The following is a 24,523-nucleotide window of genomic DNA, read 5'->3' as shown; positions in this document are numbered from 1 at the left end:
AGATAAAATAAGTGTTGACAGTTTGGTTTCAACTACTTCCCCATTGATGCAGTAGTCCCTTTTTTTTGGTGAGGAAGATCAGCCCTGAGCTAACATCCATGCCAATCTTCCTCCGTTTTAATTTTATATGTAAGACGCCTCCACAACTTGGCTTGACAAGCGGTGTGTACGTCCACGCCAGGGATCTGAACCCACAAACCCTGGGCCGCTGAAGCAGAGCGCGCAAACTTAACCACTATGCCCCAGGGCTGGCCTCTAGTCCCATTTTTATAATATACAAATCTTAACTCTACATTTCCCATAGAACTTCGGAACATCTATTGATGACCTTGTGACAATATGCCAAGAACAACAACAGTGTAGAAGGCTTTTCACAGCGCAGTACAGAGCTCAGTTACAAACATGCGTCCTATATTTGGACATTGACACCTCTCGTAATGAAGGAAGACATTTTAGCAAAAAATAAAAAATGTCACTTAGAAGACAAGTGCTTAGGGACACTCCACAAAATAAAATGTTATTTGCGCAGTACTGCCATGAAGCTACACAGAGGTGGCCTCAAAGGGTTGGGAGAACCTGCACAGGTGGAGCTGGAGGACAAGCTGGAAAGCAGAACACTGGAGGAGGCAGCAGAATGGGAAGGGGAGGGAGTTTCCGAGGCCCGGGGCAGGCTCAGGTTGACTCTGGAGGCAGTGGGGAGTCAGGGAGGCTGGCAGAGACGCTCATTTGTGGTGAGTCAACACCGCGGGGTGGGGCGGGGTATGGACATGCGGCTGCTGCGGCTCCAGGTGGCCTGGTCCTCCCTCTGTGCTGGCTGGCTGATTCTCACTCCCAGGGCCTGGACTTGACACAGTTGACCCAAATGAACCCTTGCTGGGCCCCACGTGGCAGGAGGCCACCCTACCCTTTGTCCTGCTGATTAATCGGCACCAGCTGATGTGACGAGCCACAGAGGGGCCCTCCTGGCCCTGGGAGAGGAGAAATGGACCTCCTCAGGTTGGAGATGGGATCCTGAGGAGGTCACTGGGGGCCGACCTGCTCATCTGGAAAGCTCAGCCTGTCCGACCCTGCCCTGCATTCCGGGGCAGGCCCTGGGGGCAAGGGGGAGTCCTCAGGGTGAGAAGGGTCCATGGAGCCCACCGAGAATGATGTCTTGTTACACAGAAAGGAGACCGAGGTCCAGAGAGCGGTGTGGCCCCGGCAGGCTGGGTCCCCTGGCTCAGTCTTGATGAGCACTGAGTGTCAGGAGAGCTGAGTTTAAACCAGCTCTGCCTCTCACCACAGCCTGGAACCCGCCCTGCTTCCTGTGTGAGGGCCCAGGTTCCCCACACAGTCTCCTCCCGCCTTGAGCCTGGGGGTCCTGGGCACAGTGGCTCCTGGCAGGCTCCAGACAGAGGGAATGGGAAAAGCCTGAGGACTTTTATGACTGTAACATCATTCAGTTCTCACAATAGTGGTGTGGAGTGATCGTGAATATGAGCCCCACCTATGCCAAGCCGTCAGCAGGTCCTGCCAGACCTACCTTCAAGCCGTGCCTCGATCTGACCGCTTCTCACCATCTCCACTCCCAGCACCGGTCCAAGACATGGGATTTCCACACTCATGTCCTAATCGCTTTCTTGTTTCCTTCTGGTCCTACTCACCCTGCCCCATCTCATAGAGTGGCCAGAAGGAGCCTTCACAATTTTCAGACTTGATCATTCCTCTGCTCAATACCTGCAGTAGCTCTGCATCACTCAGAGCCTCACAATGTGTAGGGACCTACATGCTCTGGCTTCACATCATCTGGGGCTCCTTGCCCCCTCGCTCCAGCCATGCTGGCCTCCTAGAGGTTTCTCTGCCCCGCAGACTTTGCCCTGCTGTCCCCTCTGCCTGGACTGCTCTTCCCCTACATGTCCTGCCCTGTGGCTTGCTCCCTCACTTCCTGCAGGTCTGACATTATCAGAAAGGCCTTGGTACAGGCTGTGGTCCTGGCCTAACAAGATGACTAATTAGGAGGTGAGAAGCCCCCTCCCCAGCCCCAGAAGTGCCAGACCTACAGAGAAACCCTCCCCTTCCTCTGAGTGAGGAGCGTCCCCCTCAGGACCCAGCATGGCCTGTCAGCATCTGCAGAGATGTTGAGAATTACCCCCCACCCCCAACCCACCATTTCCCTGTCAGGCCAGCGGGGACGGGGAGGGAGGTCAGTCCTCAGAAGGAACCTCTGCCAGGTGGAAGGGGAAAGGGGGTGAAGCAGCCACAGAGCCACCCTCTCCCCTCATAGGTCAGAGATGCTGCCTGCCCATGTTCCACCCTCACTGCACACCCCATAACCCACCCTACTCCCCAGCAGGTTTGGTCTCCAGGTTTAGTAGAATGGGAACAAGACTAGCAGCCTGGGGGGTGAAGAGACCCAGATTTCAGCCCAGTTCTGCCCTCAACTCGCTGTGTGACCTCTCTGAGCCTTAACTTTCCCGCCTAGTCGATGGGGAGATCTAGAGTGATTTGTAATTTAGTTGTCCCAATAACCGACCTAAGCTTCCTGCAATGAAGCCAGGAGAGGCGACTAATGTTCCTCCCACCCCCAGATTCTCAGAAGCAGCCTAAGATGGTAGCCCCAGCCGCCTCGTGGCTGTGAGGGCACAGGGCCTGTCATGAGCCCCCTAGGACCCCAGAAGTGAGGGCCTAGCAGCACGGCCATTGCCCAAGAGCTCTCACTGACTGCCTGGCAGCCCTGGAGCCCAAGCAGTCATTTTGCAGACAGGCCATGAGTTGTTCCCTCTCTGTGTCCTCCATGTCCTCTACGCCCTCTGTGCCTCCCCCCTCTGGGACAACCTTCTGGGAAATAAAGCTTGCAGGGGGTTTGGCGAGAATTGCTCATGCTTCACTTCTGGGCATGAGGCCAGCTGCCAGGCTGCCGCCTCCTGGTGAGGCCTGCAGGCATGTGCCTGCTGGGCAGGCTGGGCCCAGGGCCAGGGAGGCCTAGGGCCAAGTGAGAGGCCTGGAGGGGGACGATGGGCCAACCTTTCTGCCTTCCCCTCTTTCCTGCCTACGTCTGGATGGGAATCTGCTGGCCTCCCTCAGAGATGTCCCTGCATCAGGACCAATGTCCTCCCCTCCCAACCCCCACCCTCCTGGGCCTGCATTGGAGCATTTACCAGGGAATAGAAAATGCACAGGCTGGGTTACATGTGCGGGAGTGAACTGCGGGTGGTGGTGAAACCCCCCTAAATCTCCGGTTCCATAGACCCATCTGTGGGGGTGAGAGGAGCCCAGGGGAGGGAATCCACTTCCCCTGAACGTCTCCTGGAGGCCAGGAGCAGAGCTGGGCACTTACTCACCCTTAGCCCACCCAACAGTGCTAGGGTGCAGAAATTGGTGGGCAATATTTCCAGACAGGGGTTTGGCCGGAGTACCTGCCCAAGACTACACAGTGAGTAGCCGGCAGGGCCGGGCTGTGAGTCCAGATGCCCACTTGATTCCAAGGCCCAGACTCTCAGCTGCTCCACCAGGGCTGGCACTGGGCAGGCGCAGAAGTTTCACGTTCTAATGCCTCACCTTCCAGACAGTCTGCTTTGCCCTCAATAAGCCAGGATTTGCCAGGTGTCCCAAGGGACTGGGACTGCCTATCACTCAGGGCATTTTGGGACAGTCTGTGGTGGGGGGAGGGGACAACAGTGGGGGTAGGAAGATTGGACAGCAGTGAAGGAGTTAATGGCGCATTCGATTCAGCTCCCAGCGCAGGGGCTTAAATTGGTTCTGGTGGGGAGAGGGATGGAAGGAGACAAGACTCCTCTACCCCTCCAGACCCCTCTCCCTTGCCACTCCTCTGCCCCCAGCAATCTAGGAGGCCACGGGAAGCAAGGAAGCCCAGTTTCACCCTCCAGGAGGGCATTGAGTCTGACAGCCAGGGGCCAGAGGAGGGGGCACTGGGCTGGGAGGCAGGGGTCTGGCTGCCCGTGATCAGTCATTTGGGCAAATTATTAGACTCTAGGGGCCTCAGTTTCCCCAGCTGTATCACAAGAGTTTTGAGTTAAAAACGGTCCCTCATGTTTCTTCTAGTTTCCGCACGCCTGGGAGTTATGAAGGCCATAGTGAGGCCCTTTATAGGTGAGCAAACAGGCTCAGGGCGATGAAAGCCTTTGCACCAAGGCACACAGCTTAGTGTGTGTGTGTGTGTGGGGGGGAGGGTAGAGCTGTAAGTGGGACCAGGTCTGTCGGCCTCCACTTCCTGCTGCCTCTGCTCTGCTCTAACCTGCATTCCTTGGCTGTGAGGTGCTTTCTCTGAGCCACAATATATTTGCCCTCGGGCTCATGACCCGAATGCACCAGCACTCGTTGGTACTAGCAATAGGAGCTGTGGTGTTTGGAGCAGGAGAGGCTTTTCAAAAGATGACACAGAAGTCAGAAGTCATAAAGAAAAGGATTACTTTGATTAAATAAAAATCCATACCAATTTCTATAATAGTCCCAAATTCACCACAATACAAAGAGATGACAAATAGGAGAAAATCTTTGAAATCTATATAAAAGGATTAATATCCCTAATACACAAAGAGCACTGCAATCTATAAACATCACCACAATAAAAAGACACGAATGGAAGAGTCACAAAAGAAGAAATACGAATATGCGATACTATATACACATTCTGAACATCCATATAGGGGATTCTACCCAGCCACTGAAAACGTTTCCAAAGCTATGAATCAAATAAAACAGATCTGGATCCTCCTCAGGGCCCCCATGCACACTCCCTGGGTCCCCAAATCCCGCTCAGGTAGGCAGGTGGGAGTGAGCTTCAGGAACCAGCTGGCAGCTTAGGACACCAAGGTCACGCCAGCCTGGTGCCTGGTCCTGAGTGTGTGACAGACATTCCAGAAGGAGGCTTAAAGGGGGAGGGTAGAGTCAAGGGGAGGAGCCAGCTGTGGGTAGAGAGCACCAGGCACCAGAGACACCAAAGTCAAGGGTAATAGTGGAAGCCACACTGGGGCCTGGGCATTGTAGCTACTCGGGTTCTTTAATCTGACAGTGTAACTGTCAAGAGGGTGTTCCCTAGTTAGCAGGTACCTGCGTGCCTTTGGTCTTAGCTCTTTCCCCCATCCCTGTTGGTAAGCAGCACAGTCGAAGGCACGGGCCCAGCCTTGCCAGTTAGCAGAAGGTAAGGGAGCCCTGGCGTTGAACTGTTTGCATTTCATTGCCCTGAGATTCTAATCCCCTCCTGGCAGGGTCGTGCTGCTCTGCCACAGCTCTTTATTAAGCACCTACTATGTGCACTGTTCTGGCACTGGGGATACAGCAGTGATCAAAACAGACAAGAATCCCTTCTCTGCAGGAGTTGGAGCGTCTGTGGCAGGGGCCGGGCCAGGGCTGGGAGAGTGTGGGATGGTGGGGCATCGGCACTGCCAAGGCAGCAGCCTGGGATGCTCCTGGAAGATCTTGGAGGGTGTTGGTGAGCCATCTCAGGGGGCTCTCTGAGCCTCTGTGACCCCAGCAACAAGAAGGCACAAACTCCCAGGCTGTGTATGGGGGTGCCACACCCAGTTCAAGCTATGTTTCTCTCCAGGTCCCCAGGGAGACGGGGCAGAAACAGCCAGGTAAGGGTAGGAGGGGTTGATAACGCCTGTGACCGAACCATATTTCAGATCCCACACGGCCCAAGAGTACAGGACACCTAACCTGGAAGAATCCCAGAGACCACCTCATTCCCCATTTCACAGATGTGAAAACTGAGACACAGAGAAAGGAAGCTTCTTTGATGATTTAGGAGCAAACAAAACAAGGGACTTGGAAGGAGAGATGAGTTCATGCGGGTGCATGGCCCACAGCCCCAGGCCTCACCTTTTTCTTTTTCCGTCCCATCCTCTCGGGGGCAGGAGTGTTTGGCCTTGTTTAACAATCTTGGGGACCAGTACCTGGTATTGGTGGCTGATCAGGCATCAATCCGGCCCAGACAGCTGGCCTGGGCGTCTTGGAGGCTTTGGGGGTGAACAGTATGGAGCGTCAGTGTGGTCTCAGGGGTGCCGTGCACTGGTTCTGGGAGCTGGACAGAGGAAATGGGGGGTTGGGGTGGGGCGTGGGCAGGTGGGGGCAGGGGCTTGGAGCTTTCTCAGCAGGAAAACATCCTGTGAGTGGAGGTGCCGTGGGGGCTCTGGGCCATGGCCAGCTGGGCAGGGGTCAGCAGCTGGGCAATTGGCTCCTAGCACCCCCAGGAACGTAAAGACAAGGGTGGCCCTCTCTCTGCCCACACTTGGAAAGGAAATGAGCTTTTCCATCCAGTTGGGTCACCTGGGCAACACTGTGTGACGTCACAGGGCAGGGCAGAAGTCACACAGACGCTTGTCCAGGTGCAGTGTGGGGGGATCAGACACCCTTCCCCCTATTCCTGCAGCTGTGTCCTGCCTGCTTTCCAGCATCCAGTCCTCATCCTTCCTGCTCTCCGCACCCCAAACAGCCCATCGACCAAGAGTCACCACCTGCCCAGTGTGCCAGCCCCATGCTGGTCACCCTGCAGGAAAGGAGGAGACCCAGACGCTGCCTGCAAGGAAGCTGCAACTTGGTTGGTAGAACAGCTATTTCTGTTAAAGAATCTGCAGCCATCCTGCCTCTTTGGGTGTCTGTAGTCTTTCAGTTGTTTAATAATAATAAACACAAAATTCAAGAGAATGGTTTCCTCTTGGAGGGTGGTGGGAAGATGGGGGAGAGAGTGAGGAATAAGCAGATGTGTTGTTATCGTAACGTTGCCTCTTAGATTGGGTGTCAGTTAACGGGTGTTCATTACATTATTGAAAATAAATTATAAATAACTGAAGAGGGCCATGTACGGGTATGGACCAAAGATTGTGATTACTCCAGTCCTGAGCTCCACAAGAAATTATCACAAAGAGCACAATCCTTTTTATTGAGCACTTACTACACGGCAGGCATGGTTCTAAGTGCTTTATGTGCGGTGAGATGGCAGAACGAGGAGTGACTGGCCATTGGCCTGGGGTGGGGTCTGCTCCATGTGGGGGGTGAGGCCTGAACTGGGCCTCAAAGGATGATGAGGAATCCTGGGCTGGCAAAGGTGAGATTTGGGGTACTGGGTGGAGTGGAGAGGTGTCTGGGAGACCCCTGTGGCCTGCCTTATTCTTCTGCCTGCTGTTTTAGACCCCATGTTGAGGGTTCTTCCTATCTTCCTTGGTTTGGGGACCAGAGCAGGCCCACCCTGGCAGCAGGAGGCCAGAATCTATTGCTCTGTGGAGGCCTCCTAGCTTCCCTCCCCACCCCCTACTCGAGAGAGAGAGGCAGGGTGATTGGAGTTCTCCCCAATTTAGAGACAGAAAAACTGATGCTTCACCTTTGATTAGAACTGAAAGGACCAGCCGTCACCCAGATGGCTGGGGATGGAAGCCGGGGTCCCAGTTTTCTTCCCTTCCAGGCCTACGAAGGGTGCCCCTGGTTCCCGGGCCAGCACTGTCACAGCCCAGCATGTGAGGAGAGGGTCTCAGCAGATGGTCCCCAGGCTACCTAGAGTGCCTCCCCCTTCTTCTCGGGCCCGAAGGCTGCAGCAGCAGAGCAGGGGGACCAGCGCTGCCCCAGTGCCTACAGGGGCCTTCCCTGCCCCAGTTCAGGGCCCTGCAGCTGGGCTGGGAGAGGCGTAGGGAGCACACTTGACAGAGGCACTGGCTCTCAGGGCTATGTGAGTGCTCCTACCACCACACCTCCTTAAATTCTGTGCCCTAGCCACCTTGCCTGCCTCACTGTGGCCCTGTCCTGCCCTGCAGCTCCTCTCAGCGCCCAAGTGGCCTCCCTAGGGCCACCCTGGGGCTCTGGGCTCTCACCCAGCTGCCCTACCTAGCATCTGAGCTTTCTGTGCTGCAGCCCCAGCCTGTTGGCCTTCCTGCCTGGGAAGAAGATAATACAATTGGGCGCTGGTTCCAGGCCGTCTGGCTCCAGAGCACTGGCGAGCCCTGCACGCTCAGCAGCCACCAGAAGGAGCGCCTTCGCACCACCTCAATCACTGGCTACCCAGCTCCCTGGACCAAGGACCCCAGGGACACTCACTCCTGTGCTACACTAACCTTCCCCCCAGAACTACTTCCTCCTCACCAGTGAGGGGGCCATCAGCCTGGGGGCTGGGTGTGGCTTTGCTGCTTAACACTAAGAACACCAGCTACTCTACCTGCCTCCCAGCTACTCGACTTCCTCATTCCCCTGTCCCAGGAAGGGGAGCTCCACCTCCCCCAGACAAGGGCAATGAGCCTGCTCCCCAAACGTCCAGAGGAAACTTCTGCTCCCCTGCCCAGGAGCCAGCCCCAAGCTCTGATGACTCAGGGAGATTCCAGTGTGAGGGGAAGCAGGTAATGATTGATGTCACAGCTAATAGGTAACCCTTCCCTCTCCCCCCGGAGAGGGCACTTGATGCTGCCTCCTTTGGCGGGGCCAGGGGTTAAACACAGCCATCAGGGAGCCCACAGCTGGGGAGGGGCAAGAGCTGGGCTGGATCTGAGGCTGGCTCTTGGGGAAGGAGGGGTCCTGCTTGCTCCCCTGGCTTAGTGCTGGGCTTGCTGGGCAGCAGGAAGAGTCTAGGCAGACATGTGGTCCACAGTTGTCCACATTCCCTCACACCGCGTCCCAGGGCCCAGCTTCTGGGGAGGCAGCACTTTGGGCCTGACTATCCCTGTAGCAAGTCCCAGGGAAGTGTCTCCCAGAACCCCAAAACTTGGCCTTCCTTCCGCCTTAGTCCTGTCCCATACCCCTTGACACCCCCCACTACCCACCCCCATCACTTTCTCTCCATTTCTTTTGGGCAGCTGAATTGGGCTTCTGGGAAAGAGAGGGGATGGATGAGGTGGGAAACTCAGTGTGATTTTGTAGCAAATGGCAGCTCACAGCTGTGTGATCTTGGTCCAGAATACTAACCCTCTCTGAGCTTTGGTTCCTTCCAGTGGGGAAATCAGGGCTGCTCTGAGGACTACGAGACAATGCAGGTAAAGCACTCAGCACTGACCTTCAGCTAAGTGCTCCAAAAATGCTCTTTTCCCTGCTAAATAACCTTGGACTTCGCAGGTTCCCCCCCGCAGAAATGGGCCAGAGGAGCAAAAAATGTCTGCAGGGTGCCGTGCACATGGTGGAGACGCAGCGCTCGAGCCTTCACACCCACCCCAGAGTCCAGCCCCTCTCTGGACTTCCCCAGACCCACTCTGTCCCCAGCTGCCAGGACCATTCCCACAGCCACACCTTTCTCCAGGCAGCCCCCGTGCCAGAAATGTCTCCGATTTGTCCCTAGGATCCAGCTCCAGACCCTTCATCCGGGAAGCCTTCCTGACCCTCTTCATTCCTGCTCTGAACAGTCCTCTTTGTCCCTGGTGACACCTGCCTGTGTCTGTGCTGCCGAGTTCACTCCCAATAGGTACTAATCTGAGGCAGGGGGGTGGGACCTGGCCAAGTCCCTGCCCCTCCCCAGTTTTTGACACTTGTCAACTGAGGCAGTTCTCTTCGAGGGCCTCCATGCTCCAAAGGCCACTCCTCCTCAGCTCCCATGGTGTATACAGCAGGTGCTCACTTGTTGGCCGAAGGATGGCAGACTCCAGGAGGGCCCCTACTCTGATTACAGGGTGAATCCACAGCCTGCCTGGCCAGGACCTTTGGGGGCTGCTCTGACCTCACATCAGCTATGAGCTCTACCTGGAAGTTTCTGCAGAGAGATCTGGGGGACTGGCTTTGCATTGTGCTTCAATTACGGCTCCCACTGGGCCTCCCAGGGGCCAGTTCACGCACCACCCTTTAAGGTGCTGGGCTGAGTTTGAGCTTAAGTCTCTGCAGCCAGAGCTCTGCTGGGGCACCCTCCAAAGCCTGTCTGTGGTTCTGTCCCTCCAGCCTGTCCTCTTGCGTGTCCTCAGTTCCTTCCACAACAAAGCAGCAGCCCAAGGACGGGACGGCTGCTTCCCCGAAAGTTCAAATGGCCGAGCAGGTGAGCGTGGCTGAAGGGGACAGCTGGGTCTCCTCTCCTCTCGCCTGTCTCCCATTTGTCCTGCAGATCCACTCTCCCTCTTCTCCACCTTGCTCTGTGCCCCAGGAGGTGACTCATATGGCTACATCAGTGGGTTCTGGTTGGGTTTGGTTATGGGAGGGCCAGCAGGGATCTAGGAAGCTCCTTCCTAGCTGGTTCTCTGGGTTGGCTGGTCCCTCCACCCAGGGCCACCCTGCCTGGCAGGCAGCACTCTCCATACAGCTGCCCTCCAGTTGTGGTCATCATTCCCCTTCGTGCCTGTTCAGGCCTCGTGCCTGTTCAGGCCTGGGGGCAGTGAAAGCTCCTCTCACTTACTAGCCCCCAGGGAACCACACTATGTGATCCTGTGATCATAATTACCAAAGAGGATTGCCTTTTCCTTTAATTCCAGGGAAAGGAGTCACATCTTTCCTTCCTTCATCCCGAAACAGGGGCAACATGGAGAAGGTCAAGTCCAGAGATGGAAACACCTGGCCTTTTGAATGAGGCCAGACAGACGGCTCTGTGACAGTGTGGCCCACAGGTGCTGGAGTCAAAGGGGAGTGCGGGGGAACATCCTGGAGGCTCAGCGGGCCACAGCCGGGCCAGGCCCCTGTAAGCCAGGGCAGAGCTGGGGCGTCCAGAGGAGGCCACTCTATCAGCACCAATGGGTGGCAGGGTTGTTCAGTGGGGTGACGGCGCCCAGGGTCTGTGACTGGGATCACTCATGGGAACTTGCTCCCAGTTCCAGCTAAGCCTGGGTGCAGGCTGCCTGTTGGCTGAGTGGGCCATGGCAGGATCCTGGAGGTGCTGGGGGTTTGCCCTTCTGCCCTTCCTCTGGTCCCTTACTGTACAGAGATGACCTGGATCAGTTCAGTCTACAGCTACTGGGCTACATGCATGTGCCTCTACGTTTTGTCATGGCGTACTTAACAGTTCCGACCCTGTCGCTGCACCTTATTCTCGTGGGCTCTGGTCCCCCGGGACTGACCAGCCTGGCCCAGCACCACCACGTTGGGCAGCAAAAAGCGTGATGGCTTGGAATCCACCAGGCCCCACGGTGGGCATTTGGGAAAGTCCCTTGACCCCTCAGGCCTCAATTCCTCATCCGCAAAGCAGCGAGGATAATCCTCTCTTGCAGGGGAGCAGTGAGGATCAGGCGTGAGAATGGATGCCTGGCACATGGCAGGCGGCACAGAAGTGAGCCTCCCCCATGTTCACACCAGTGTATGCCGATCTGGAGCCTCTATGGCCCCAGCTTTGCAATGGGAGAGTCAGGGTGATTGTTAATGATGCACTGTTCTCCCTGCTGGCTGACACCATGTCCATTTGCTCTGCAGGCGCGTTTATTGATTGCCGTATAGAAGGAGCCCTCTCAGTGTTTGGTAACCAGAGCTCTTGTTTGAGGCAGCCCAGGACCATTGTCATGTCATGAATCACTTTGCAAAAGATGCATAGTGGCTTTTGGGCATTTTTCTTTTAAAAAATCAATAACTCGTTAACAAGGGACTAAATAAAGGGGTAAGCAATGAAGGCCACGTGTCATTCCCTTCCATTAGGAGGGGGCAGAAGCGGGACCCTGCCAAGGTAGAGTAGGGGGTCCACTTAGGGTGGAGAGGCCTGGGGGGCAGTAGGCTCAACCAGTTCCGTCACCCCAACTCTTACAACCCACAAATCTGACCAAGTCCCTCCCTTGCTTCAATAAACACTTCAGTAGGGCCCCACTGCTCTCGGGAGAGATTCTCTCTCAGGAGACCCCTGAAGGCCTCTGCTCACCCCAGCCCCTCCAGCCTCATCGCAGCTGATCCCTGCCTCACACCCACGCTCCAGCCACACCATATGCCTACAGTCCCCTGAATGGGCTCTGGTCTTTCCAGCCTTCTGGCCTTTACATATGCTGTTCCATCTGCCTGGACTGTCCTTCTTCCTCTGCCAGCCTGAATAATTCATGGTGCTTCTTCGAGGCACAAATGGAACAACTCCAGCAAATTTTCCTTCCTCCACTGCCCCCATGCCCACCCAGGGGCATCAAATCCACAGCCTCTGGACCTCCCCTTGCCCTGGGTCATGCCCACTACTGACTTCTTCTCTGAGTCCAAGGACTGTGCCTGGTGATCCCCTGTCCCCAGGGCCCAGGCTATTGCCTGGCACAGAGTTGGTGCCAGGTGGGTGCTCACTGAATGAGTGAGGGATGACATGAGCATCAGATGCCTTCCTCCTCCCTGCTAGTTCCCCAGACACCCCCACTTCAGCCTGGGACACTGATGCCTGCTCCCCAAATAACCCTCCCTCCACCAGAGTCCAACCCCTCAGGGGCCTTCTCCCCCTACTAGGACATGAAGAGTTGGTGTGTGAACCTCATAATCAAAGCTAACAATTAACCAGCACTTGTTAGGTGCCAGGCACTATTCTATGCATTTTACGTATGTTAACCCAGTCCTCACAACTGCATTTGAGGGAGGGTCTCCTGTAGTCCTCATTTTACAGATGAGAAGACTGAGGCAGAACCAGGAACAGAAGAGCCAAGCTTTAGACCCAAGCCATCTGGCTGCAGAGCCTGCGTTTGTAATCACAGCCCTCTCCCTTACTGAGGTGCTTGTGGGGAGTCTGTGGGTGGGGGAGACAGCCCAGAGACCCCACCCCCAGGACAGTGCCTCAGGGCTCCCTCTGCAGCTAGGATGAGCCAGCAGGTCAGAGGAGCTCCAGTTACAGGAAACTGCTTCTTCAGGCATAGGACGCCTGGGATCCCTCTTGCCCACACCGCCCACGTCTCTCCCAGAGAGCAGAGCCTCTGGCCCTAATCTCATTTGAAGCCATGAAATCGCATTTGCAGCGTATTAATGCAGTGCGGAGCTGGCCCGGCCCTGCCTGTCTCCTGGAGGAGAGGAGCCTGGAAAGCAATCTCGCAGGGAGGCGTCTCCCGGAACACCCGCCGACAAAAAGCAATTATGCTTTAAGAGGAAGATTAAAATAATATCCAGCCCCTCCCATGCCCACCTGAGGGCCTCAGCTCCACTCCCTCAGCTCCACTCGGCCCCACCGCCTCCCAACAGTAATTCAAGGGCAGGCTTCCCACACTCACCACTCTTACCTCCCGCCCTGACGGCCCAAAAGAAACCAGGCTCTCAAAAAAGAAACCAGGCTCTCAAGCCTCTGGGCCGTTGCTAAGCTGTTCGCTCTGCCTAGAACGCAGCCCTCCCACCCTGTCTGCCTGGCAAGCTGCCATTCACCTGGCATCATGATCATAGCTAACGTTTGGTGAGCTTTTAGTACATTCTTTAAATTGACTGCATATTCAGTTGAACAATCCTGCCAGGGGAGTACTGTTGTCATCCTCATTTTACAGATGAAGGAAGGAGGCATAGAGAGGCCTCGTCCCAGAGCCAGAAGGTGGCAGAGCAGGAATTTAAAGTAGAACTTGCATCCTTCACCCAGGGAAGGCCCAGCTGCTCCCCTCCCATTGCAATGCTCCAGTGGTCTCACTGTGGTGTCCTGTCTCCCTGAGCACTTGGAGAGGCCAGGCCTGGCATAGAATCAGGGCTGAACAAACGCTTCTCGCGTGGAGGAATCACTACACCTCCCTGCAGGGAGGGTAGGGGTGCGGATGTGTGGCCTGCTCCTGCCTCCAAGGCTGAATCTATGGTGCCTTCCAGTCTATCTGTATTCTGGAAGTCTTTGGAACCCCCTCTCCTCCAGGAAGGGCTCCTGGATGCAGTCAGGCTAGCATATTATTTAATCCTCACAACCACACAGCAGAGTAGGCATCATTATCCCCATCTTACAGAGGAGAAAACAGAGGGTCAGAGAAGTGAAGTGACTTATCGGGAATACCTAGTATGGGGCCAAGCAGGGATCTGAATTCATGCCTGAGTCCAAAGTCCAAGTTTATCCACTGCACCTTCCTGGCTGTAACTCACTCTCATTCCTCAGATAGGGTGGGTAAGGGCTTACTTCTGCACCGGGGCTATTTTTTTTTTCTTTTTTTGTGAGGAAGATCAGCCCTGAGCTAACATCCATGCCAATCTTCCTCTTTTTGCTGAGGAAGACCGGCTCTGAGCTAACATCTGTGCCCATCTTCTTCCACTTTATATGGGATGCAACCACAGCATGGCTTGACAAGCGGTGCATTGCTGCGCGCCCGGGATCCAAATCCAGGCCGCCAGCAGCAGAGCGCGCGTACTTAACCACTACACCACGGGGCCGGCCCCCGTGCTGGGGCTATTTATGCAGCACTTTTTTCTAAGTATTATCAGCCAACTCCAGTGGGCCAAGGGGTTTGCCTAGGGACTCTGAGCCATTAACAGCCCCAACCTCATCCCCAGTCCTGCCCCTAAACCATCCAGTACAATGAGCACTCGTGGTTGGGGTCAGCTTAACACTGAGTAATCTGTCCTGGCTGGACTTGGTGTGATTTGGGGCCACCGGGAAGGAATCTGTTCCCCCAAACTGCTTCCTCATGATCCTGTCACACTGCCTGGAAAGCCCATTAAAGTCTGAGTCTCCCTGGGAAAGAATGCTGTAAGTCATCCTCACCTCTGTGCTGACTGCTGTATCAGAAAAACCAAAATATACGGTGGAGACCTGGATTCCAGCCTGGCTTTCTGTTGACTCAATGGGAAGCCGTTCACCTCCTCTCGGGGCTCAGTTTTCTGCTCCAGAAAATGGCTATTATCAAGGCTACTCTGCCCACCTCCCAAGACCCACATGATGCTCCAGTGCGCTCCGCAGGTTTCCTCTTTGCCAGCCTGGCTCAGAGCAGCCTGGGCAAGTATTAGCAGAGGGCTCAGAGCCTGTGGAGCTGGCACCTACCTCCATTCCCTTGGCATCCCCTGCAACTCTCCCTTCCCACACACACGCTCTCCCCACTTCATCCTTTCTCCCTGCTCACTGTTCCCTCTCACACCTCCACATTCCTGCCTCCACACCTTTGCTCACACTGTCCTCTCCACTTGAAATCCACTCTCCTCAGTCTCTACTGGAATCCCACCCATTCTCTGAGGCAGGGATCAGATGTCCCCTGACATCTGTGAGGTGGGTTTAAACGAACCAAGTAATTTCCCATCCTCTTCCTCACTGGAGCCTCATACCCTCCTTGTCAGTGGGCACTGCTCTGCCCATTGTGCAGGTGAGGAACCTGAGGCCCAGGAAGCTAAGTGATTTGCTCCAAGTCAAACAGCTCTTATGCAACTGTGAAATGGGATCCTAAACCAAGGTCTTTGACTCCTGGTCAGAACTAGTTTTCCTACAGCAGACTGAGTCCTTGATGACCACCCAGCCCATGCCCATCACTTCTTCCACAAGCCCCAGCAGCTCTCACAGTCAGCTTGGAAAGTCATTGTCCTCCAACTCCTCCTAGTTCCTCTCCTGGCCCAGCCTGGCAGCTCCCCAAGGGCTGGAGGATACAGCTCCCTTGTTTACTGCTGGGGGAGTGGAGGGAGGGTGGCCGGGCACATTCATGGGTGGATGCATGGGAGGATGGGTGAACACCTTGGGCCGAGGGAGGTTGGACCACTGGACTCAAAAGGGCAGGCTGTCAGATCCAGATGGAGGAAGGATATCCTCCACTCATCTTCCATCTATCCTAGGATGGGGGCTGGTCCCTGCTGGCCTCAGCTGCTCCTGAGCCAGGGACTCTGCAGAACCAGCCCAAGACCCAGGCTGGGGTGTCTCGGCTGACTCCTGACAGACCAACCTCTAACCAGGACCAGGGCAGTTGGACTGGGTGCTGTCAGCCTTCCTTCCCTGCTGCCCTTCTCCATCTGCTGTTTTATTAAAGATCAGTTATTAAAGATTGGCTTGGCATGGGGCTTTAAGCTCACCTCATACATCACACGTACTATGTCCCTGAAGCCTCTTTCTCCTCTGATAGAGGCTGCACTTGGGGGGTTTGTACAGAGATGAAGCCAGGAGGGTCCCAAGGAGGTGTGGGTCTTTGTGTGCCTCATGTGTGTCCATCAATGAGTCGGTGTGAATCTATCTTTGTGATGGGGGGGAGGTCTCTGCATGTCAGGATGTGTGGGTCCGTGTATACCGCACACGCGTGTTCCTGTGCGTCTGTGTGTCCGTGACAGGGGTTGTGTGTAGGAGTCTCTGTTGGGGGTACATCCACCTTCCAGGGGTGTCAGTGAAGGAGAGAAGAGGGAGATGACCCTAAAAGCCCACAATAACTGGACCTTCCCCCCCTCCTTCTTTCACTGTGAAGGTGATTTCCGGAGATGAGAAGGCCACCAGAGTTCCTTGCCCTGGAGCCCATCAGCTGCTCACTGGGGCTGGGCCTGGGCTGGCTGGGAGGATGTCAGAAGCGGGTACCCCTTTCCTCTCCAAATGCCCCTCACCACACACTTATCTCACACACACACACACACACACACACACACAGGGCCTCTAGGAGGTGTGAGTCAGCAGCCCCTGGCTGGGGTGGGGGTGGGGGTGGGGTGGCAGAGATGAGAGAGGGGCAGCAGGGCCATCTGGTGTGCTCCTTACAAGAAGTTGCTAATGGAGCCTCTTCCCACACTAGCACCCAGGCTGGGCCAGCCTCCTCTGCCCTGAAGCCTAGAACCCAGGTCCCGAGACAGTGGGGCTCACAAGTTCCCAACACCCCTCCCCTGGGAGGCTGGCCCAGCAAGGAGCAACTCCATTTTCTCGATGCAGAAACTGAGGCTAGACCCATCTGCTGTGCCTGCTATAGACACCTTGACCCGCTACGAGAGCAGCAAGCATTCGCTGACTACGTCCTGCAGGGCAGGGTACCCGGGAGCCAGCTCACTTAATCTTCCTGGCAAGACAGGACACAGGAATTGCTCCCCCCATTTTACAGATGTGGAAACGGAGGCTGAGGGAAGTTACGTGACCTGCACAAGGTGGCACAGCTACTAAATAAATGCCAGAGACTGCTGGGGACCCAGGTCCCCCTGGTCCCAGTGAACTGCCTCTCCCTGTAAGCTGGCTGAACCCCAAACCTCTCCTACACCCCACCGCACTAGCTCCAGGCCCTGACCCTGATAGGACTCCAAAGGCATATGCAGACGACTGGAAATCAGGCAGCTTGGGGGTGAATGGGACAGGCTAGGAAAAGAACGTAAATATGGGACCCCCCAACTTACATATTTTCAGGTCTTATCCACTATGCCCAGGGACCTCTGAGGTCTCCTTTTAGGTCTTCTTCCTGAAAGAAAGTCTTGAGGAGCAAGAGGGGACAGCAGGCGGCCTGCAGGGTAATTGTGGGACATTTAGCGGATGGCCCTTCTCTTCCTGAGGGGGGCTGGCCATCCCCCAGCCCCTCCTCCTTGGGGCCAGCCCCGGCCAGCCCCGCCTCTCCTGCCAGCCTCAGCCCCCTGCCATGGTGACGGGTCTTCACCCCTCCCTGCGTGGGTGACAGTGCTCTCTGGGAACGCCTTGACAGTGCCTTTGTTCCCCCAAAATAAAAGAAAATCGAGCTACAAAGGGAAACCTCAGGTAGCTTTTAATGGGGCTCAGCTGCCTGGGGCAGAGTGTGTTTAAGCTGGAGGCAGTTGTCACAGGAGCAGAAGGGGAGCCGCCCGCAGTCCCCCTCCCATCCCCTCGCCCCCTCGCTCCCTGATCGCGTTTACTCAAGGAAAAGGCTCTTCCAAATAGCGGCAAAAGAGAAAATCAATGAAAATTGATAGAGAAATGTAAAGCAGCTGTCTGCTGTGTGTGTATGTGTGTGTGTGTGTGTGTGTGTGTGTGCGCATGCTTGCGTGTGTGTGTGTGTGTGTGTGTGTGTGTGTGTGTTAGGGACAGCAAAAGCATGCTGCGTGGACCGACCTGCTCAGGGCCCGCCGCCAGGAGGGCGGTGGGGGGGGAGCGGGGGGGAGCGGCTGGGAGCCACTCCAGGCACATGCCAGTGGAGGGGCAATGGCAGCTGGGGGAGGGGAGGCAGCGAGTCTCTCACTCGAGTTAAGAGAGAGATTAATATATTCAATCCGCTTGGGGTAATTGAGGGAACAATTGGAGTGTTTTTCTAAAGCCCATAAAACTGCCTCATTTGCAAGGAGGAGCTACCCTGCTCATATCTTCTGTATTTGATGGAGCACAGGAAGGGAGGAGGCGGGGCAACGGTCCCAATACAGAGGGACTGGGGCATTAGCCTGGGAGGGGACTAGCAGTCCTGGTCTAACCTGCTCTCACCTTCCCCACCTCCCTCCACTTTGTTAGCAGCAGTGCAGGCCTTGCCTTCCGGAGCCTCTGTTTCCCACCTGTGAAATGGGCCATCAGCATCCCCACCCCCGCACAAGGAGAGTGGGAGGGAGTGGCAGAAGACAAAGCTTCAGGGATGAGGGAAACCGACATGGACACCGACACCAAAGGTCTGGCACTGAGGTGAAGGGACACGAGCAAAGAGGTGCCCAGCTCCCCCAGCTAGGCCAGCTCCCCGCCCACCAGAGATGAAACGGCCATAAAGTTAATGAAATCCACATTGTGTGCCTTTCCCCGCCTGAACCATTCCAGTCTCCAGGGCAATTGAAATAGTGTACGCAATCGCGAGCAATAAAAGGCATAATGAATTTAAAAGCAGAGCAAAGAGGGGAGGAGAGTGAAGACCGGAGTGTGCTGGCGGGCAGGCAGGAAGATGCTTGGGGCCGGGAGAGTGCAAGCCTGGAGCTCCAGCCAGGACTGGGACCAGAAAGGACAGAGAGAATCACAGAGGGGGTCTCGGGAGGGAGGGAGGGAACAAAAGGAGAGAGACACAGAGACAGAGGTTTAGGGACAGAGGGCAGAGGGGAGCTAGGCAAGCCGCTGACTGCTCTGTTCCCCTCCACTTCTCCTTAATGAAAGCCCCCAGCCTGTTGGTGCCAAAGCCACAATCAGCAGCCACAGGCTTAGAGCCAGGTGCTCAGCATTTGGTGACTGCTTTATTAGCTTTTTCTTGTTTTTTTTCCCCCCTCCAGGGCAAAAAAAAAAAAAGGTGTTTTAAATGGAAAGAATAAAAAAAAAAAAGACCCTTGAAAGCGTCATTTAAAAGGCTCCTGGGGAACGGAATCGTTTCCATGAAACAAAACTGCGATTGTTTGGAAGAGGTAAAGCCTAGGAGGGAAAGGGGGAGGGAGCGGCCCACAGCCCTCCTTCTCCCCCCTCTGAGCTCTGTGGGAGGAAGCTCCAGGCCTAGAGGGAAGGAGCCCCTAGGAGGGCTCCCAGAGCCAGAAGCAAGGAATTTTTAAGTTTGTGTTTCCAGAAATTTCATCACTGGGAATTTCCAGCCCCAAGTTTCCCTCTTAAACAGCTCTGCCTATGGGAGGTTGTCCTTAAACCTTCGGGATCTCTTGGAGAGGTGAGTGAGGTACCAGGAGGGATGCAGCCCCTGAGGGCCCTGCGGCTCCAGGCCCAAGGCTGTTGTGGTCTTCCCATGTTCCCCAATCCCCCAGGAGTCTGCATTCACCCGTAAAAGAGTGGAGTGGGGTCCCCCAGCCAGCCCAGCAGCCAGGCTTCAGCCTGCACCTTGCTGTCTCGCTCACCCACAGGGACCCACTCTGCCCCCTCTGCACTGGACAGGCCACTCTCATTCTGGTCCAATAAACTCCCTCTTACCCCAGGGAAGGAGGGCCTCGGGGGCACTGGGATGGTGCAGCCATGTGGTCTCAAACCTGCCAAGACGCGAAGGAGGCAGCCTCAGGGGACAGGATGAGCCTAGTGGAGCTCTGCCTGGAAAGGAAGCCACCAGAGCACCTTGTGCCGCTGGCAGGAAGCCTAGAGCTGGTTCCCTTCCATGCTCCGTAAAGGTCCCGCGGCAGCCCCTGCCTGCCCCTCCCAGTCCAAGAGAGGGGCCAAGGGAGGGGGCCAGGGGCCAAGGGAGTGATCTCTATCCTGGAGTCTGTGACTGTACATGCTAGAAACATCCTGGGGGATATGCCCTTCACCCCACCCCCCCAGTCCCCAACACACACACACAGAGGATGCAACTTGAGGACTGGAGAAGGAAGGTATTCACTGTCTATATACTGTTAGCTCGGGGGAATTGATTGTTCCGGCAGAGTCTCCAGGATACTGGAAAGACTGTGACCAGTGCTGGCGTGGCCGTTTAGGACTATGTAACCTGTGGGCCATGGCTGAAAAGCAAACTGATTGAGATTCAGTCAGCCACTGAAGCTCACTCTCTGAGCCCTGCCTCCTGCTCCCTACTCATTCTTGACCATTGCATTCCTAATCCCCCTGCCCTCTGACCCCCTGCTCCACCCTTACCCCACCCCTCATCCCATGACCATCATCATTTGTGGTTTAAAAAAATGATACACAAGTTGGAGAACAACTTGTGAACTTACAATCAAGTTCCAAATTGGATAGATTCAATGGTTGAAACGCCTAATGCAGACAGGACTGAAGATGATTTGGAAGGGACAAGATCAGTGCAGGGAAGGCTTCCTGGAGGAGATGGCCTTGGGCCTACTCGTTTGCATGTGAAGCCCGGAAATCCATTCCTGGCCTTGAACTGAATATGGCTGAAGTTGGGCTGCAGCCAAGAACACAATTCCCTCCTCTCCTCTCCATCCTTCCTGCTCCCTGCCTTTTCTTCTCACCACCCCGGCTCTACTCCTCTTTCAAGTTGCTTTCTCCTCCTCTTCAGCTGAGAACCAAAGAGAGCTGGGCTATGTCCTTCCCTCCTGGGCTTCATTTTCCCTATCTGCAAGGAGCAGGGGGGAGGATAGCTTCAAGGGTCCCTGTGGTTCTAGGCCACATCCACTTCCCCAGGGTGCTGGCCACAGGCCCAAAGCAGAGCATGTGGCCCCAGCCCTTACTGAGAGCCTGATCTTGCTGTTCTTCCAGCTGTGTCTTTGAGCTTCCAAGTCTCAGCACCAGAAAGGTGCCCTCCTTCCTCAGGCTGAACCGCTGGATGAGTTCCCCTAACTTGAAATGACAGCCCCTCTATTCTCTGAAGGCCACCTCTCCATCGTCTATTCCCCCACCAGCTTCCTGGCCCTGTAGTCAGGGTTGTGATTACCGACCCCCCAGGAGGGAAGCGATTTTCCTCTCCCTTGAAAGCCATTTTCTTGTCTTGGTAGAAGCAGACATCTGACACTTTAAGAGGAAGAATGGCAGGGAGATGATGGCATTAAATAACAGAAATTAGAGCTACTGAGGACGGCTCAGCCTTCCCTGCAGCAGCCCCTCCCCTCCCTTACGTGCATTCAGAGCTGCAGCCTGCAAAGAACTGTCCACGTGGCCCCTGGCTCAGGGTGGCCAGGGCATGCTCGGACCTGGAGAGCGGGGGGCCACTTCTCCCTGAGCTCTGAGCCTCTTGAGTATCTAGTCCCGGGACAAACCGTAGGACAGGGGCCAGGGCCCAGCCCCCGAAGTCAGGCAGCTTGCAGTCTGAGGGAACAGAATGTCACGGAGGAACCCAGGTATCATCCTTCTCACTCACAAGTCAACCACTGTATCCTCAGCACTGAGCAGAGCTGGGCATGCAGTAGGTGGTGAAAAGTATTTGTTGATTGACTGACTAATGAATGAATGGGCAAGAGAAGCTGGTCCCTGGGTCCCTGGTCCGTCCTTCCAGTTCTCCTGGCACATGCTACCAGATCACTCTGTCTGAACCACAGCTCAGATCATGTCTTTCTCCTGCACAAACCCCTCTGGTGGTCCCCCATCGCCTCTCAAACTGAATATCCACCTAGCTCTTTTGCCACTGTCCCCTGACTCTCTATACTTTCCCCCACCCATCAGCCCTCTCCCAGCCCAACTCCCCCACCAGCCCGGGCTCCACTTCAGCCCCAGACCAACGTTCTGCTGGAGGCAGGCACTGCAGAAGAGCCAGGCACCTTCTGCTGTAAACCTTTGGTTTCAACCTCAGATCATTCTGCTGCCAGCCTTCCCCTCAGTCAGCTTATTCTTATCCCTCCTCCTGGAATATCCTCCTTAAAGCCCAGAATTGCCATCCCTAAATCTCACCCACCTAGCATGGGGTCTGACAGAGTCAGCACCTAACAAATGTTTGATGGATGGATGAGTGAATGAACTAACGAATGAAAGATTCATCTCAGATGACATCTCTTCTGAAAAGCCTTTGCTAGGCTGTAAGATCGGATCCACACACTCCCTCACTAGAGCTCTCCTTCTAGCACATGCCTTACAGGACCATATGGTGCCCACGTTGTGCCTGACTGTCTTCACGTCAGGCGGCACCTTGAGCCCAGGGACTACATAGCTTTGGATTCCATACACTACTGTGCACTAAGGTCCCCAGGAAATGTTGTTGGCATTAAATGGAATCAAGCATCCTTGGGGATGATCTTCAGTTTCTCCACCTGTGAAATGGGCTACTACTTGCTCTACTAGCTTCCGCCTGTACTGGCTGTGAGGCCCACCAGACACACTGCCTGGCTGCAGAACATGGCCACACTGGGGAACCCTCCTACAGCTTGGACAAGGATTAGACTCCTGCGCCTGGGCCTGAGGCTGCCAGGGTCCTGGGTCAGCGTTGAGTCCCTCCTGGCTGTGGTGGGAGCTGAAGGGGCTGGAGGGTGGGCACTTCTATCTCACCATCACTTGGGGCCTCCCTCGAAACCTGGTGAGAACGTGTGAGATTGAGTTTGGGGCTGAAGAGTCTCAGGGGACACTCATCCACTGGGCAAAAGAAACCCTACCCAGTGGCGTCCCTGCTCTGTGTGGTCTCTGCTCCATTTTCTTCTCTCCCTTCAAACCGGGACTCCTTGTCTCCATCCTCAGACTGCACTTTCTCAGGAACTGACTGAGGCAACCTAGGGAAGTTCCGCTGCTCTGCTCAGTGAGGGCCTGGGGACAGCCAGTCTTATCAGAGACGCTGGGTCTTCTACTAGCGGGAGCAGTGATGCCAGAACCTGGGCGGGAACCCAGGTCACCCACCTGCAGCCTGGCCAGCTGGGGCTCTGGGCGTGGTGAAACAGGTTCTGGCTGGCCCGGGCCCGGAGAGCAGTTGGAGGAGGGAGGCTGAGGGGCCCGGTGCACGTGGAAGGCCACGCTGTAGGCCAGGCCCCCGCAGTGGCGGGCCGTGGGGTCCGCGCTGGCCTGGAGCAGAGCCAGCCTGCCGCAGTAGCGGTACAGGTCCTTGTGCTCCCGCGCCGACAGGTTCATGCGGGGCTGGTCTGGGCGAGGATAGATGGGGAAGATGGCCTCGCCCACGCGCTGGGCTGCACTTCCTGAGGCCCCGCACAGCCTCAGTGCCTCCACCCTCAGCTGCGCGTCGTGCTGCTCATCGTTCTTGCAGAACCCTGGTGAGGAAACACGGGGTCAGAGAGTCTATGGGGTCTCCTTGCCTCCCCTGGGGGATAGGGAGGACAGCCAGGGCCCTCGGGAAACCTGGGCTGCCTGGCCTTTGCTTTGAAGTCAGGCTTGGCTAAGATTTCCCCGGTGGGTGACCCCCTCTCAGGCCCCACACACGGCTGGCTCCCTTTACTGAAGGGGGAGAGGGGGGCTCTTAGCCTGTGAGATGGTTCTGGGGAAGAGTTCAACCTGTCCCTGATCTCTGGTCACCGGAAGGCCTGGGACTTGGTTTCCCCATTCCCTCATATCCCTCCTCTTCCAGGAAGCCTGCCTGGATGGCCTCATAGTCTAGGCGTGGATCTTCTGCTCCTTCCAGATCACTTAACTATTCTGTTTGGGATTCCTGCCTCTCCACCTGATCTGGAAACTTCCTGAAGGCAGGGCCCGAGTCTCCACCTCTCTGTCCACCCTCCATACTCACAGTCCAGTGGTTCTCAGGGCTGGGCACTCAGGGTGCTGGCTCTAATGTTACTCAGTGTGACGTCCAGTGGGACTGGCCCCACCTGCTGTGTGCTTAGCTTTTGTAAATTCACAAAGCCATTCGTCATCTGTCCTTTCACTTCCTCCTCACCCAACCCTGTGACCAGCATCAGCGTCCCCATGTCACACTGACGGAGGAAGGGGCTCACAGAAGGCCAGCGTTTTCCCAAGATCACACAGGCAGAGCTTTGGGATTCAGTCTAGAGCTCTGATGCTGCCCCTCCCGGTGTCCCTGAGGCTCCCTGGGGTCCCTGACAGGGCTGGGGCAGGAGTTGGAGGGTCCTTCTCTCCCCTCAAACCCTACCCTTGCTTCATACCTTTGGGCAAAGTAAAGATAAACTTGTTCCTGGTGAGGGTGAGGCTCTGGCCAGGGTCCTGCTGCTCAATGACATCGGTGACAGCAGAGCAGGTGGGGAGGGGGTCCCCATCATTTACCTGCAGCTGCACACCAGCCCCAGAGCTGGCCTGCAGGGGGTTCTCAGCTGACAGCCGCAGGGCGTATCTGCCCTCCTCATTAAACCCCACACTCAAGACCTCGAACTCCAGGTCCAGTGTCTTCTCCTCGGTCTTCAGCCTCTGGCTCAGCAGGGATGCAGGGACCCAGGGTTCAGGCCCCCTGAAGGCCATGGCCATATCGGGGACTGACCCCCCCTGGGCTGAGCACTGCCCCTTCCTGCCCACAGTCTCAGCCTGGGCCCAGTCTGAAAGCCCACACGCTGGGTGCTCAGGGCCACACCCCACCCTTCTCTGTTTGTTTGGGGAGAAACCAGGTAACAAGCCAGGAAGCTGATTCTGTCCTGGGTAACAAAGGCAGCCATTGATCTGTCCCTTTTAGCA

The 24,523-nt window shown here is 55.8% G+C and overlaps 1 protein-coding gene across 1 annotated transcript in view; it reads right to left on the bottom strand.

Moving 5' to 3' along the window:
- Positions 1–24,319, bottom strand: part of CCDC33 (coiled-coil domain containing 33) — a 108,421-nt gene extending 84,102 nt beyond the window's left edge. Inside the window, exons 1-2 of the mRNA XM_058540548.1 lie at positions 24,004–24,319; positions 22,790–23,154 (exon numbers count right to left, since the gene is read on the bottom strand). Coding sequence (XP_058396531.1) covers positions 22,790–23,154; positions 24,004–24,319 — 681 coding nt within the window. The remainder of the gene's footprint in view (positions 1–22,789; positions 23,155–24,003) is intronic.
- Positions 24,320–24,523: the final 204 nt, after the last annotated feature.

Source organism: Diceros bicornis, chromosome 5 (genome assembly GCF_020826845.1).
Source record: "Diceros bicornis minor isolate mBicDic1 chromosome 5, mDicBic1.mat.cur, whole genome shotgun sequence".
Lineage (NCBI taxonomy): Eukaryota > Metazoa > Chordata > Mammalia > Perissodactyla > Rhinocerotidae > Diceros > Diceros bicornis.
The sequence above is the reverse complement of the archived record's forward strand: the minus strand, read 5'-3'. Positions and strand labels throughout refer to the sequence as shown.